Source organism: Cervus canadensis, chromosome 11 (assembly GCF_019320065.1).
Source record: "Cervus canadensis isolate Bull #8, Minnesota chromosome 11, ASM1932006v1, whole genome shotgun sequence".
Classification (NCBI taxonomy): Eukaryota; Metazoa; Chordata; class Mammalia; order Artiodactyla; family Cervidae; genus Cervus; species Cervus canadensis.
Window position 1 is genome coordinate 26,961,589 of NC_057396.1, and position 12,271 is coordinate 26,973,859.

A 12,271-nucleotide genomic window follows, 5' to 3' on the forward strand; every position below is an offset into this window, starting at 1 on the left:
GAAGATTCCAGAGGCTTGGATTTATTATACAGTATTCTTTTTCCTCAACGAGATGCCATAAGCTGTGCTGGCACTACACACGGTCACGAGACATGGCAGAGCCGCTGGGTGGGGAGCTGGGTGCTGGGAAAAGCCATCGCTCGAGATAGGTCCCACTCAAGGGTCTCACCCCGTGGCCTGCCTCAGGCCCCCCCGGGAGGTCCCTGAGAAGGCAGGCCTAAGGGGCAGGGGGCTGTCAGAAGGCTCAGGCACTGCTGGGGGAAAGGGGAAGAGCCTCCCGGAGAAACCCTGGGGCCAAACTCCGTGGGTCTCCTTCAGGGCCTCCAGCAGGCCTGAGTTCTGGAAGCTCATAGGACCTTGGGGTAAGCCCAGGAAGGGGCTTGTCCTCCTCTGCCACCTTCCTAGCTGCTGGTCGGGCCAGTGAGAGACACTGGACTCCCAGCTGTAGCTTCCTCTGTGGTGGGGGAGGGTGATGCACCCTCCACCTGCCTCCAACCCATCAGCACTGCTTCCCACACAATCGGCATCGTCACTGGACCAAACCCCGGGCCCAGGGCCCCTCGGCAGGGTAAGAAGATGGCATTCTTCTGTGGCAGGAAGTGCTCGTGGCGACGCTCGGTGCTCCCCTCATGCGATGGGCCACGCTAGGCGGTGCCCCCACATCTGGGGCCTTCAGGCGCCATCCCGCCTGCTCGGGCCAGACACACCCTCCCCCTCCTCATGCAGGGCTCTCCCAGGCCTCAGGTCCCCGCGGGCAAGGACGACGGCCTCCAGGGACTGATACCCCTACATCCTTCCACCCCTCCCATCCCCTCACTCTCCATCAGGTCTCCAACCCTGGCTTCCCCGTTCACAAACGCCCCAAGAAAAGGAAGGTTAAGCCCTAAATATAAACCAGACGGAAGCAGCTCTGGAACAAACAGTACAAGTAGCCAGTGGCGGGCAGAGGGGGTGTGAGGTGGCACTGGCGGAGGGGAGGGAATGGCATGCAACACTGGAATCCCTTAGGAGGGGAGGGGTCCCCATCGCTCCCCAAGGTGTGTGTGGGGTTGTGGGGAAGGGGGCTAGCCGACCCAGAGAAGAAGCATCTCTGGACTGGGCCTTGTGGCTTCCTGTGTGCTCCGTGGGCCCGAGCCGTCAGAGGGAGATGAAGTCCATGGCCTGCAGGAGAGGCAGGGAGAGCAGCAGCAGCAGCAGCCACGAGGTGTTCTGGATCAGCAGGCTTATGCCCCCACACCTGACCAGTTTATCTGTGGTGAGAGAATGGGGCAGACAGGCAGGGTGGGAATGGAGAGGGGCCGGACCCAGAGCAAGGGTGCTTTCCCCTGGGGAGGCTGGCGCCATAGTGTCTTGGCTGCAACCAGGGCCAGCCTGGTTGAACCAACCATCTTTCCCATTTGCAGGTTCCTGAGCTCTTGAAGGGCTTCCCTGGTGGCTCAGACAGTAAAGAATCTGCCTGCAACGCAGGAGACCCAGGTTGGATCCCTGGGTTGGGAAGAGCCCCTGGAGAAGGGAATGGCAACCCAGTCCAGTATTCTTGCCTGGAGAATTTCACGGACAGAGCCCAGTGGGCTACAGTCCATGAGGTCACAAAGAGTTGGACATGACTGAGTGACTAACACTTTCATCTTTTTTTTTTTTTTCCCTGAGCCCTTGAACACATATCATCACAAGAAAACTGCGGGTGAGGTAGCTAGAGCCATCCCGTTTTCCAGGTGGGGAGAAGGAGTTTTGGGGAGGCCCAGTGATTTGCCCACGCTCATAGGGGAAGCATCCACCACACTACTCCACCTGTCTGACTGTCCCCTTAGCCCTTCCCCCATTCAGGCTGGGGGTAGTGATTCCCCTGGGCACAGGCGGCAATAGGGGACAGGGGAGAGAGGTTACGGTGCTACTCTCCTCTGCGGCCCAGCCAAGAGGCCTGCCTGGTGTCCCAGCCGGCCCGTTCCTCCCCAGCTTGCCTCTGCCTGCCTACCTGATCTTGCTGGGGGCTTGCCTCACCTCTGATCACAGAGACATCCTTGTTGGAGACGGTGGGATTCGGGCCAGAGAGGCGGAGTTCACACGTGTAGACCCCCTCATCCTTGGTGGTGAAGTTGGACAGGTAGAGGACCTTGAGGTTGTACTTGCTGAGGAATTTGGTTCGGGAGCTGTATTCTGGCCTGGTGACCCCATTGGAGCCAGAGAGCACCCACTTCTTTGTATCACGGGTCAGGCTGAACTCATACTGAATGGGCGTGGTGGTGGTATTCTCATGATGGCAGTCTAGACGAAGGCTCTGATTCACCAGGCAGGCTGTCAGGCTGGTCACCTTCTGCCCACGGGCCACCTGTAAGACTGGAACCAGCACTGCCCCCCTCTAAGCTTGGGAAGGACCTATAGAGCAGGGGGCCTCCCACCCACATTCACAGCAGAGGAAGGCCTGACCATGGAGGGCACCAGGGTCTGCTGCCAAGCACCTCTCCCTGCCCAAGGGGTCCCTGAGGGCCAGGGTACCGTCCCTTCTGCAGATTCCAGCCCATCTCCCTCTGTTCTAGTCCTGGGGTCCCGCCAGTGTGTTCCAGGGGCAGGAGATCTTGGGGGAGTTGACACTACATCGTGATCTGCATTTGCAGATTCCAACTCAGTATGGGGCAGGCTTAGTGAACTGTTTCTAGAAATGGTCCCAGGTGGTCAGAAAACCAACTAGATTGCTCAGCTGTCTTAGATTGCCCTCTCTCCCTTAGTCACCTACACCTTCTGAGTTCTTGAGGAAGAAGCTAGCTTTTCTGAAAAGAAAGCAGCCAGGGAGCTTGGAATCCCAGCCCTATCCCTTGCCCGATACCTGTCAGCAGGAGGGCGATGCCGATGGTAGGGTTCATGGTGCCGAGAGCTCAGTCCTGGATCTGGGGTGGAACAAGATGGGAATCAGCCAGGAGGTAGGGCAGGTGTGCCCAGACTTACTGCCAGGGCTGGGGGCCCTCGGGAGACATCCCATAATGGCCATCCAAGCCCCTCTCTACAGCCCTCTCCCCTCCGCACCTCAGTGAATGGGACACTGCCGCGCAGCTCTTCCCTGTCAGGGAAAGCGAGGGGGTAGGAGAACACACCCTTCTGTGGTGTGTGTGTATATGAGCATTTACTAGCTGGGTGGCTTTGAATAAGTGACTTTAACTTGATCATTTCCAAGGCAGGGATCTCCTACTTTTTTTATCGTAAAATTTGCAGAAACACAATTTATCTTAACCATACATATTAAAAAAAAAAAAATTGGCTGCATCAGGCAGCGTGGAGTCTTAACCGCTGGACCACCAGGAAGTCACTGTTAATTGTTTTTAAGTGTACAGTTCAGAAATGTTAAGTTCATCCACACTGTAGTGCAGCCAATCTCCAGAACCCTTTTGTTGAGGAAATTAAAATGGAGGAAGTCTTGTTCAGGCTTCAGAAGCAGGAGAGCAGGCCTCTGACCTGCCTGGACACGGCCCGGATTCTGTGCGTTCCTGCAAGCACAGCTAGTCAGGCGACACTTTAGTTAAGAAAAAAGAGCGGGTCTTGGAATTCCTGAACCCCTGAGGGTCTGGCCAATCCCCCAGGGTCTAGTGAAATCCTATGACTCATAAGGTGAAACAAACAGCATTGTAAGAAGGTTAAATAAGTAAAACCAGAAGAGCATTTCTGCATGCAAACAAATGGTGCTATCACTGTAAGGCCCGGGATTATAAGCAGGAACCCCCAAAACTGCAATTTGAAGTCTCACCAGATAAGTGGACACTCAGCCTGGGACACTTTCCCAACTGGGACTCCAGACTGCTGTTACTTGGGACTTCCCAGTGCTGTTTAAGTCTGGATGTTGGTTGGCCCAATTTGGTGATGTATGTGCTGTTACTTTACTGTTTCTATTTCTCTTTTCTTTTAATGACTATATATTAAAATTAAGTTAAATAAGCCTCTATTAAATATTGAAATTGTTTATGTATTTATTTGTGATTTCTTTTGTTAAGGATCCTTCGATCTGAAATGAAAGTTCAGCAAAACACCTTTTCATCTTGCAAAAACCAGAACTCTCTACCCATGAAACAAAACCTTATTCAGGGCCTTCCTATTTCTTATTCTGAAGAAACTCCCCAGTGCCCAAACAGTTCCTGGCATATAACAGATGCCTGAAAGATACTGAATGAACCTGGCTTTAGATACCCACCGGGTTGTGATGTGGCTTAAGGAAAATGACAAACATCTAGCACTGTTCAAGAGTTAAGTGATCCACAAGCGTTCATCTCTGACCAGCTGTGTGGCTGGAGATGATGGTTGGGTGGTCAGTCATGTGTGTGTGTGGGGGGGGCCCACTTGGCACACAGCTAAACGTGTCTCCGGTTGTGTGTGCGGAAGGTGACAGTGGTCTCCTATTGCATGTGGTCTCTGCATCAGAACCAAGACATTTTCTATTGTTCAGCTCTCTGGGCAGGGTTCCTGGACCTGCAATTTTCCAGTCCGGCTTCTGGTAGCCTCTCTGCCCCCATCTTTTTTTGCAGCCTGGGCTCAATCAGTATCCTGGCGAGGCAACAGAGCGGGTAGACTAGCCTGTCTGCAGCAGCACTCGCCAGGGAGAGGCCACAGGAGGGCCGTGCCCGGGTGCTAGCGCTCCCGTGCGCAGTGCGCGCCGCTAGCCGCGTCCAGGTCCCCGGCGCTCTGCCCAGTGCGGGGAGGGAGGGGCGAGGCTGGGGTCCCCGGGCGCCTGCGCTGCAGTCAGTTCCCTTTCAGACCTCCGCCGAAAGGGACCCGGAGGTGCTGTTGGGGAAGAAAGGGGGAGGGGGGCAACATCTGGTTTTGATTAGCAGACACCGAGTTACAGAGGCGGGTGGCGAGCTTGGGATCTAGAGAAAAAGGGGGAAGGCGGCTAGAACTAGAAAGGAAGAAATGGGGCTGGAGCTGGAAGGGATGCAGAGCGGAAGGGTGGGGTGGACGCTATAGGGGAGGCACCGTCCGTTAGCGTTTCCCTGGCCTTGTGTCCCCGCAGCTCAGAACCCGGAGAAGCTTCGCGCTCCCTCCCGCTCTAGCTCGCATTCGACTAACCCCACCCTTATTCCGTTTCCCTATTCCAAGTCTCTTCTTTCCCAATTGAGGTCCCCCTTCCCCCTCGCTTATCCTTTTCCGGTTCTCGCCTCCCCTGTCTGCCGGCCTTTCTCCCGGTCCCCCGCCGCCCCACCCGGCCCCCCGGCACTGCGGTTTCCCGTTCCTTGGATGCCCCGCACCCAGCCCGCCGCGGGGTCGCAGGGCAGAGATTGCCTTCAGTTTTCGGTCCTCCGTTCCCCTAGTCTCACCCCGCCTCACCACCCCCCGCCTTTACGATCTGGGTTTGGGTACATCTGGGTGGAGAGCAGAACCCAAGCCTGTCCTTGCCGCCCTCTTCCCGGTTCTCCTCCAGCACTTCAGTCCCAGGTAAACGTCTCCCAGCGGGCGAAAGGTGAGCCGCGGCTCCCGCCCCTGCCTTGCAGGCAGGCCCCTCTCCAAGCACTGCGCAGCTCCTTCCCAGGGCGCCCTCGGTCCGTTTTCCGAAGCCTCGGGTCGGAAGGGCTGGCTTGGGCGCCAGTGACCTAGCCATCCCTGCGCCCCGGGTCCCGCCCTGGCTCCAGCTCCCACCTGGCCTCCGGTCCTCCGCCGCTGCAGCCGCCCGCAGACGCGCCGCCGCCTCCAGTTGCTGCACCGTGCCCCGCGCCCGCAGTTTTCACCAGGGGTGGGAGAGGGGGAGCGGGGAGGGCCCGGGGGCTCGGCCAATCAGAGGCTGAGCGGCCTCGAAAAAGGGTGGTGGAGGGGGGAGGAGGCGGTCCGAGATAGACGTGAAAGAGGGGACTTCTGCAGCAAAAGGGGGCCGCCATCCTGTGGCCGTCTGGCCTGGTCTGGGAGGGCAGGGTTCTGGACTGTGGAGATCGGGCTGGGGTCGCTCAGGGAACGCTAGCCGCCTCCGAGAGCCCCGCCACGACCACTCCCCTTTTAAGGCTTTAACCCTTTCTTTTGACCTAGGTTTCCGAAGCCTGCGCGAAAACCGAGGGGGTAAGGAATGGTCGATGGAAGCCAGCTGCTGGGCCCCCTTAGGCAGCGCCCACGCCTCCTCTTTTCCGTTTCAGCTAGAACCTATCTCCGCGGGAGCAGCCAGTGAGAGGTGTTTGGTGTTGGAATATTCCAGGTTTTCTCCAAAGGAAGATAGTGGGGTGTTTTTCCACATGGCAGTAGCCCTCAAGGGCAGCACTTGGTTTTTCCTGGTCCCCAGCCCTGCCCCAACTCCTCACCCAGCCTAGAACACCCATCTCTTAAGAGGCTTTCTGCTCTGGGGCACTGTGTCCCTCAACTCCGGGGCTGGCACTTCCTGGTGCAGGCATCTAGAAGGTTCTTCTCAATTTCATGTTCCCCTCTTACCCCTCACACCCACCCAAGTCCCTGAGTGCTGTGTCCCTGGCCTTCAGACAAGAGGAGGGGTGCTGTCCTTTATAAAACACTCTGCTTGGCCCGTTCCATCCATGGCCACAATCTGCTGGGATCATCTCATCCCATTTCATGGCTAAGAGGTGGAGAGATGGCCAGTCGCCCTCTTGGGCTATGGAGCCCCAAGTCTTGGGAGCCCCAAGTCTTTGGTGCTGAGCTATATTCCACTGCTGCATCTCAGCCCAGGGGAAGGGGAAATTCTGGAACTGTGGGAAGGGAGAGGAGACAGAACCACTAGAAAGAATAGCAGATACCATGCTTTTAATCCTCTGGGGCATCTGTCCTTGCTCCATTTATTTGAAGTCACCAGAAGCCCTTGGACTTTTTTTTTTAAATAGCCAGTGCCGATGACTTGTGTCTCCAATTTTTTTTTTTTTTTTGGAACAAAGGTTTATTTGATTAATTTGCATCCTCGTGGCCTCTTTGTGAATTCTGGTTGGGACATCCTGTGGGCTGACCCTGCCCCCCTCCCCGCCCTCCCCTGCCTAGCCATTCTCCTGTTTCTTCACAGAGATCGGTGTTGGCACCTTCTCGGCCGTTTCCATTACTGTAATGGTACTGTTGGAAGCCATCCCTGGGCTAGCAAGTGGGAGATTCACCTCCTTCTCCCTCCCTTGGAGGTTAGGTGGCCTCCCAGCACTTAGAGTGATGCAACTTTCTAACTGGAACAAGCCTCACAGATGGTCCAGTCCTCAGAGCCTTGGCTCTGGTAAACAGCAGGAGCTCCTGGAGCACTTTATGAGAAAGGTAGGTGCTCCTGCCCACCCAGGATTTCCCTAGCCTAGTAGTAGGGCTGCCCGAGTCTACATTTCCCGGACTTCCAGGACGGGGAACTACAGATCATCCCTTTTCATAGATGAGATGACCTGGCTTCTCATTGTCTGGAGAGTAATTTTTTAAAAAAGTATTTATGGATTTAATTTTGGCTGTTCTGAGTCTTTGGTGCTGCGCACAGACTTTCTCTGGTTGTGGTGTGTGGGCTTCTCCTTGCGGTGACCTCCCTTGTTGTGGAGCACCGGCTCTAGAGACCGAGAGCTTCAGTAGTTCCGGCACGTGGGCTCAGTAGTTGCACCTGTGGGCTTCAGAGCGCAGGCTCCGGAGTTGAGGCGCACAGGCTTAGTTGCTCCGTGGCGTGTGGAACCTGGAATCTTCCCGGACCAGGGGTTGAGCCAGTGTCCTCTGCATCGCAAGGCACATTCTTAACCGTTGGACCACCAGGAGAGCCCTGGAGGGTAATTTTTAAGTCCCTGGATGTCCTACCCCTGGTGGCCGACCTCCACCACCACCTCAGTCTTTCCCATTCTTCTTCCTGCTGCATTCTGGACACTAGCCTCCTCCTTGGCACTCCACTCTGTCTTCTTTCCTGCTCACCAGCTTTCTGGTTCTCAATCCAGGGATCTTTCCTATCAAAACACAGTTGCTTTAGTTGCTTTTGCTTCAGCCTAACCCTGCCTCCTACCCCCATGCGGTTGGAGATGGTTCTTTTTTCCTTTGGGCAAGACATGAGGATACTCACAGGCCCCTTAACAACAGAATATATCTGGGTTCTGTCTGGATAAGACCCTGGGTGCTCTGTTTCCCACTCTATGGCCCAGCCGCTGAGTGTTGCTGGGTGGAAGGCCTAGCTGTGCTATTTTGTTAAGATTTCAAGGACCTGGCCTATTTTCTGGGTCCCCAAGCACTTTACTTCAGGAAGGGGAGGGGAGTGTGGCAACGTGTGTCTGCTAATCCAAGGTGTCTGACTGGATGGAGTTAATGGCTCGAATGATCCATTTAGGGGCTGGGATGGAACACAGGGTCCTGATGGGGAGGAGATTTTAAAACTCCCATTTTCTGTTGGCACAGGATAGGAGTGCTGAAAGTAGGAAGGAGGGGTTTATTCACCCAAGGCAAGATTTCCCGACTTACTGTGGCTGCCCTGCGGGTCCCTTAGGTCTTTCCTCTCCCATCACCTCCAGGTGCCCCATCTGGAGATACATGGAGTAATGCTCCTCTCAAAATGCACCTTCCTTTAGGCTAACAAAGGGTCTACCAGCCATTCACTCTACTTCCTGATTTCATCCGATTGTCTTTATAAAATCACAAAGGTGGCAGAAGCCATCTCGTCATTTTGTAGCTGAAAAATGAGGCCCCCAAAGGATAATGATCTGTCAAAGGTCAGACAAATATTTTGAAACACAGCCAAGACAAGCTAGACTGCAAATCTTCTGACTCCTTGTACAGTACAGACCCACTCCTTCCAGGGTGGGTCTTCAGACTTCTGCTGGACTGACTTCACTGGTCCTGGATGAAGTGGAAAAAACAAGGAGGTTGTGGAGTACTCTGAACATGCCTGTCAAGTTGCTACATTGTTTTGATCACCTCCCCTTCACACTGTTGATAAGGGAGAATTCCCAGATTCCCATCCTAGGATTTCAGAGATGGTCAAACACAAGAAACCTGTTGATTTAACAAAATAGTCACAACCTAAAAGTTAAGAGTTCTGTTTTATTTGGTGGGAATTTTTAGGACTTCAAGCATGGGAGACAGCATCACAAGTGACCCTGAGAGAACTCCTCTGAGGAGGCGAGGGGAGGGGCCAGATTATAGAGAAGTTTGACAGGCAGTCTGAACATCAAAAGATTATTGTTAATTAAAGAAAATCAGAATTCTCAAAGAATTTAGCACTTTTCTGTGTATGGGAAGGCGCAAGAGTCTGGGCTTGCTCTCTAAATTATTGCTTTCAGGTGCATCTCAGCTATCTGGGGCCAGTATCCTGTGTTTTCACATCCTGAGCGTCCTTTCCTCAGGGCTCACCATAGGGAGTGGCTGTAGTCTGATGCTAGGTGGCAGGTGTTATTTTCCTTCCTGAGTGCCCTTAGGGCTCACTAGCTCACCTTGGAGGGCTGTGATTGCTGATGACTGAGGCTAAAGAAGTGGTAGTGGTAAAGAAGCCACCTGCCAATGCAGGAGCTGCAGGAGCTGTAGGAGACGGAGGCTCAGTCCCTGGTTGGGAAGATCCCCTGGAGGAGGAAATGGCAACCCACTCCAGTATTCTTGCCTGGATAATCCCATGGACTGAGAAGCCTGGTGGGCTATATAGTTCATGGGGTGGTAAAGAGTCAGATATGACTGGGCATGCATGAACTTGATATCCTTGTTTACTGATATGGCAAGAAATAGTCCACGTCTGACCCCTGACACTGTACAGATGTGACTGACAGCAGTTTATTAGTCACCTGTACTCACAGCCCAGAGAAAGACACCACATGCCACTCAGGAGCTGCATTCGAATAGTGAACAAACAGGAGCTCTGGAAGGCTTTGTAAAGGGTGGAATGCTCATTTCCCACAGGAAGATATGAAGAATAATTTGAATAATTCTGTGGACTGGCAGGGAAGTGAAGGCTGATTCTCAGGGATAAGAAGGAAAAAAGATGGTTAATTGACTAGAGGAACTTATCAACAGAAGCTAATAACTGGGAAATAGAATTTGTGGTTAGACCACTTGAGCCCCCCACAATTTGATTAGATGTCAAGACAACACATACTGTTGAGTCCTAATTTTGGTCTAATTGAGGCTATACACTGGCCCTTCCGTGGGATGTTCTGTACTCTCATTCTAAGCTTATACCTTTCTACTTTTTTGAACTAATGGTGGTAGATGGTGTGTTTTAAATGTCCCTTCTAGGCACAAAAATAAAAGTGGTAATTTTCTGTTGTTCCTCAAACTTCTTTGGAAATATGACTAGTCTCTGTGAAATTCAAAAGTCTTGGAACTGCTTGACACTCTCCTGCCTCTCCTAATCTCTAGTTGAGGCCAACTCCCCAAGTGAGGTCGCACCCTGAAAAACTGCATGTTTGGTTGGAAAGCATGACAAAAAAGAGAAGTTTCTCTTAGAATGCAGGGCAGAGGTCCAAACACCAATGAAGATCACATCTCAACATTTAAGAACCTTTATTCATGAATGTTTGTTCAAATAATTAATAGCAATGTGTATCTTTTTGCCGGTTTTTCTAAATGTCCTTTGGACATCTAATAACAATGTATAAGATACAAAATTTTAAATATATTTGTATAGGATATAAAATAATATAATATAAATATAAATCTATTATATTTAAATTATTAATGACATCATTCAAGATGCTCCTATTCTTATTTTTTCTGCACTTGATGAAATATTCTCAGAGAAATGTTAATATGTCTCACTATGATTATATATTTTTTCTTTTCCCTTATATTTCTTCTGATTTTTACTTTATATATCTTTGTTTCTTTGTTGTTAGGTATCCAATAGTTTATGATATCTATCTTCTTTGTGAATTGTATCCTTTATCATTAAAAATACTCAAATTTATTTCATTTAAAAATATGTTCAAACAAAAAACTTATTCAAATGTTAATAGCAATATTCATAATCGCCAAAAAGTGGAAACAACAGAAAAGTCCATGAACTGATGAATGAATAAACAATAATAAAATTAATCAAATAATTAAAAGACATTATTGCTCTAGGCACGATGTTTAAAGCACAGGGCTAGACCCTGGGAATACAAAGATCAATAGAAAAAAAAAAACAAAAAACAAAGATCAATAGAGCACAGTCTCTGCCTTGGAAGGGTTGTCCAAGTGGGGATATGGAATTGGTAAATAGATAATTAGAAAGCAGTAGGGGGAAAGCATGGTAGATTCTTATATTACTGACCTTCAATGAATCATCCATCCTGATATCCATGCCTTCTTGTGATCCCTGTCTGCATTGACTCTGGACTTGGCCATGTGTCTTGCTTTGGCCAATGGGCTGTCAGCAAATGTGATGCAAGCAGAAGCTTGATAAGTGTTTGTATGTTGGGATTTGCCTTCTTGGAATTCAGTTGCCACAAGAGAAAGTTTGAGCAAACACATGGAGAACCGAGGTGCCTCAGTTTATATCAACAACCATTTGGGATAAGCTAGCCCCAAGTTGACCTGCCACATGCTCACAAACACATGTGTAATCCTAACTGATGCCACCTAGAACATCGTTAGTAGTAGAGGACAGACTGTGGTACATTACTCCGTTGATGGCTCCCCAGGGAGTCATACCTCGTCCATATTGATTCTGAGCTCAGCCACATGACAGGTTTTTTGCCAATGGGATTTGAACAGATGTGATTCAGGCAGAGACTTCATGAGGGCTTGCCTCTTGGAGTTTAGCTGCCATGTAAAGAAGCCTAGGGTAGTCACATGGGGAGACCTGAACTCAAATGCTCCAGCTAACAGCCCCACTGAATTGCTAGGCACTGAGTGAGTTGTTCTAGGATATCCAACTCCTAGTCCACCTGTAAACTGACTGCAAATGCGTGGGTGAGCCCTGCAAGTCTGGATGGAGCACAGATGAGCTGTCCCTGCTGACCCCTGACCAAACTGCTGATACCAGAATTGTTATTGCCTTTAGTTACTACTCTGAGTGGTTTGTTACACAGTCACATATAACAAATACACCAGGTGAAGAGAAGAAAGGGCATTGAAGATCGAGGAGAAGGGATAACAAAGGCATAGATGTAAAGCAAAGCGGATGTGGGAAGACACAGATAATGTGGGGTTGCCTGTGGCAGGCAACTGGAGGAAAGGTCAAAATCAACATGGATTGCTCTAAAAATGGTTAAACTAAAAAAAAAAGTCACAACCTGAAAGTTGAGAGTTGTGTTTATGCGGTGGGAAGTTTTAGAACTCCAAGCCCAAGAGGCAGCATCATGTAGCCCTGAGAAACTGCTCCAAGGAAGCGAGGAAGGAGTCAGGTTTTACGGAAGTTTACAACAAAGAGGGCAGATAGTCTGAACATCAAAGATTA

General features: G+C 51.1%; 2 protein-coding genes across 3 annotated transcripts in view; one reads left to right on the plus strand and one right to left on the minus strand.

The window, feature by feature from the left end:
* Window positions 1-5,749, minus strand: THY1 (Thy-1 cell surface antigen). 2 transcript variants are annotated; one of them, XM_043481093.1, is made up of 4 exons: window positions 5,617-5,749; window positions 2,825-2,885; window positions 2,002-2,337; window positions 1-1,250 (listed from the first exon to the last, which is right to left on the minus strand). In XM_043481093.1, the coding sequence occupies exons 2-4, from the start codon at window positions 2,859-2,861 to the stop codon at window positions 1,138-1,140; spliced, it is 486 nt and encodes a 161-aa protein (XP_043337028.1). In that variant the 5' UTR covers window positions 2,862-2,885; window positions 5,617-5,749; the 3' UTR covers window positions 1-1,137. The 2 variants fall into 2 exon arrangements, with proteins under 2 accessions (XP_043337028.1, XP_043337027.1); XM_043481092.1 differs by having other exon boundaries at window positions 2,002-2,349.
* Window positions 2,901-12,271, plus strand: part of LOC122449234 — a 48,941-nt gene continuing 39,570 nt past the window's right edge. Inside the window, exons 1-4 of the mRNA XM_043480787.1 lie at window positions 2,901-2,918; window positions 5,292-5,415; window positions 5,998-6,027; window positions 6,968-7,203. Of these exons, the coding sequence (XP_043336722.1) occupies window positions 2,901-2,918; window positions 5,292-5,415; window positions 5,998-6,027; window positions 6,968-7,203 (408 nt within the window). The remainder of the gene's footprint in view (window positions 2,919-5,291; window positions 5,416-5,997; window positions 6,028-6,967; window positions 7,204-12,271) is intronic.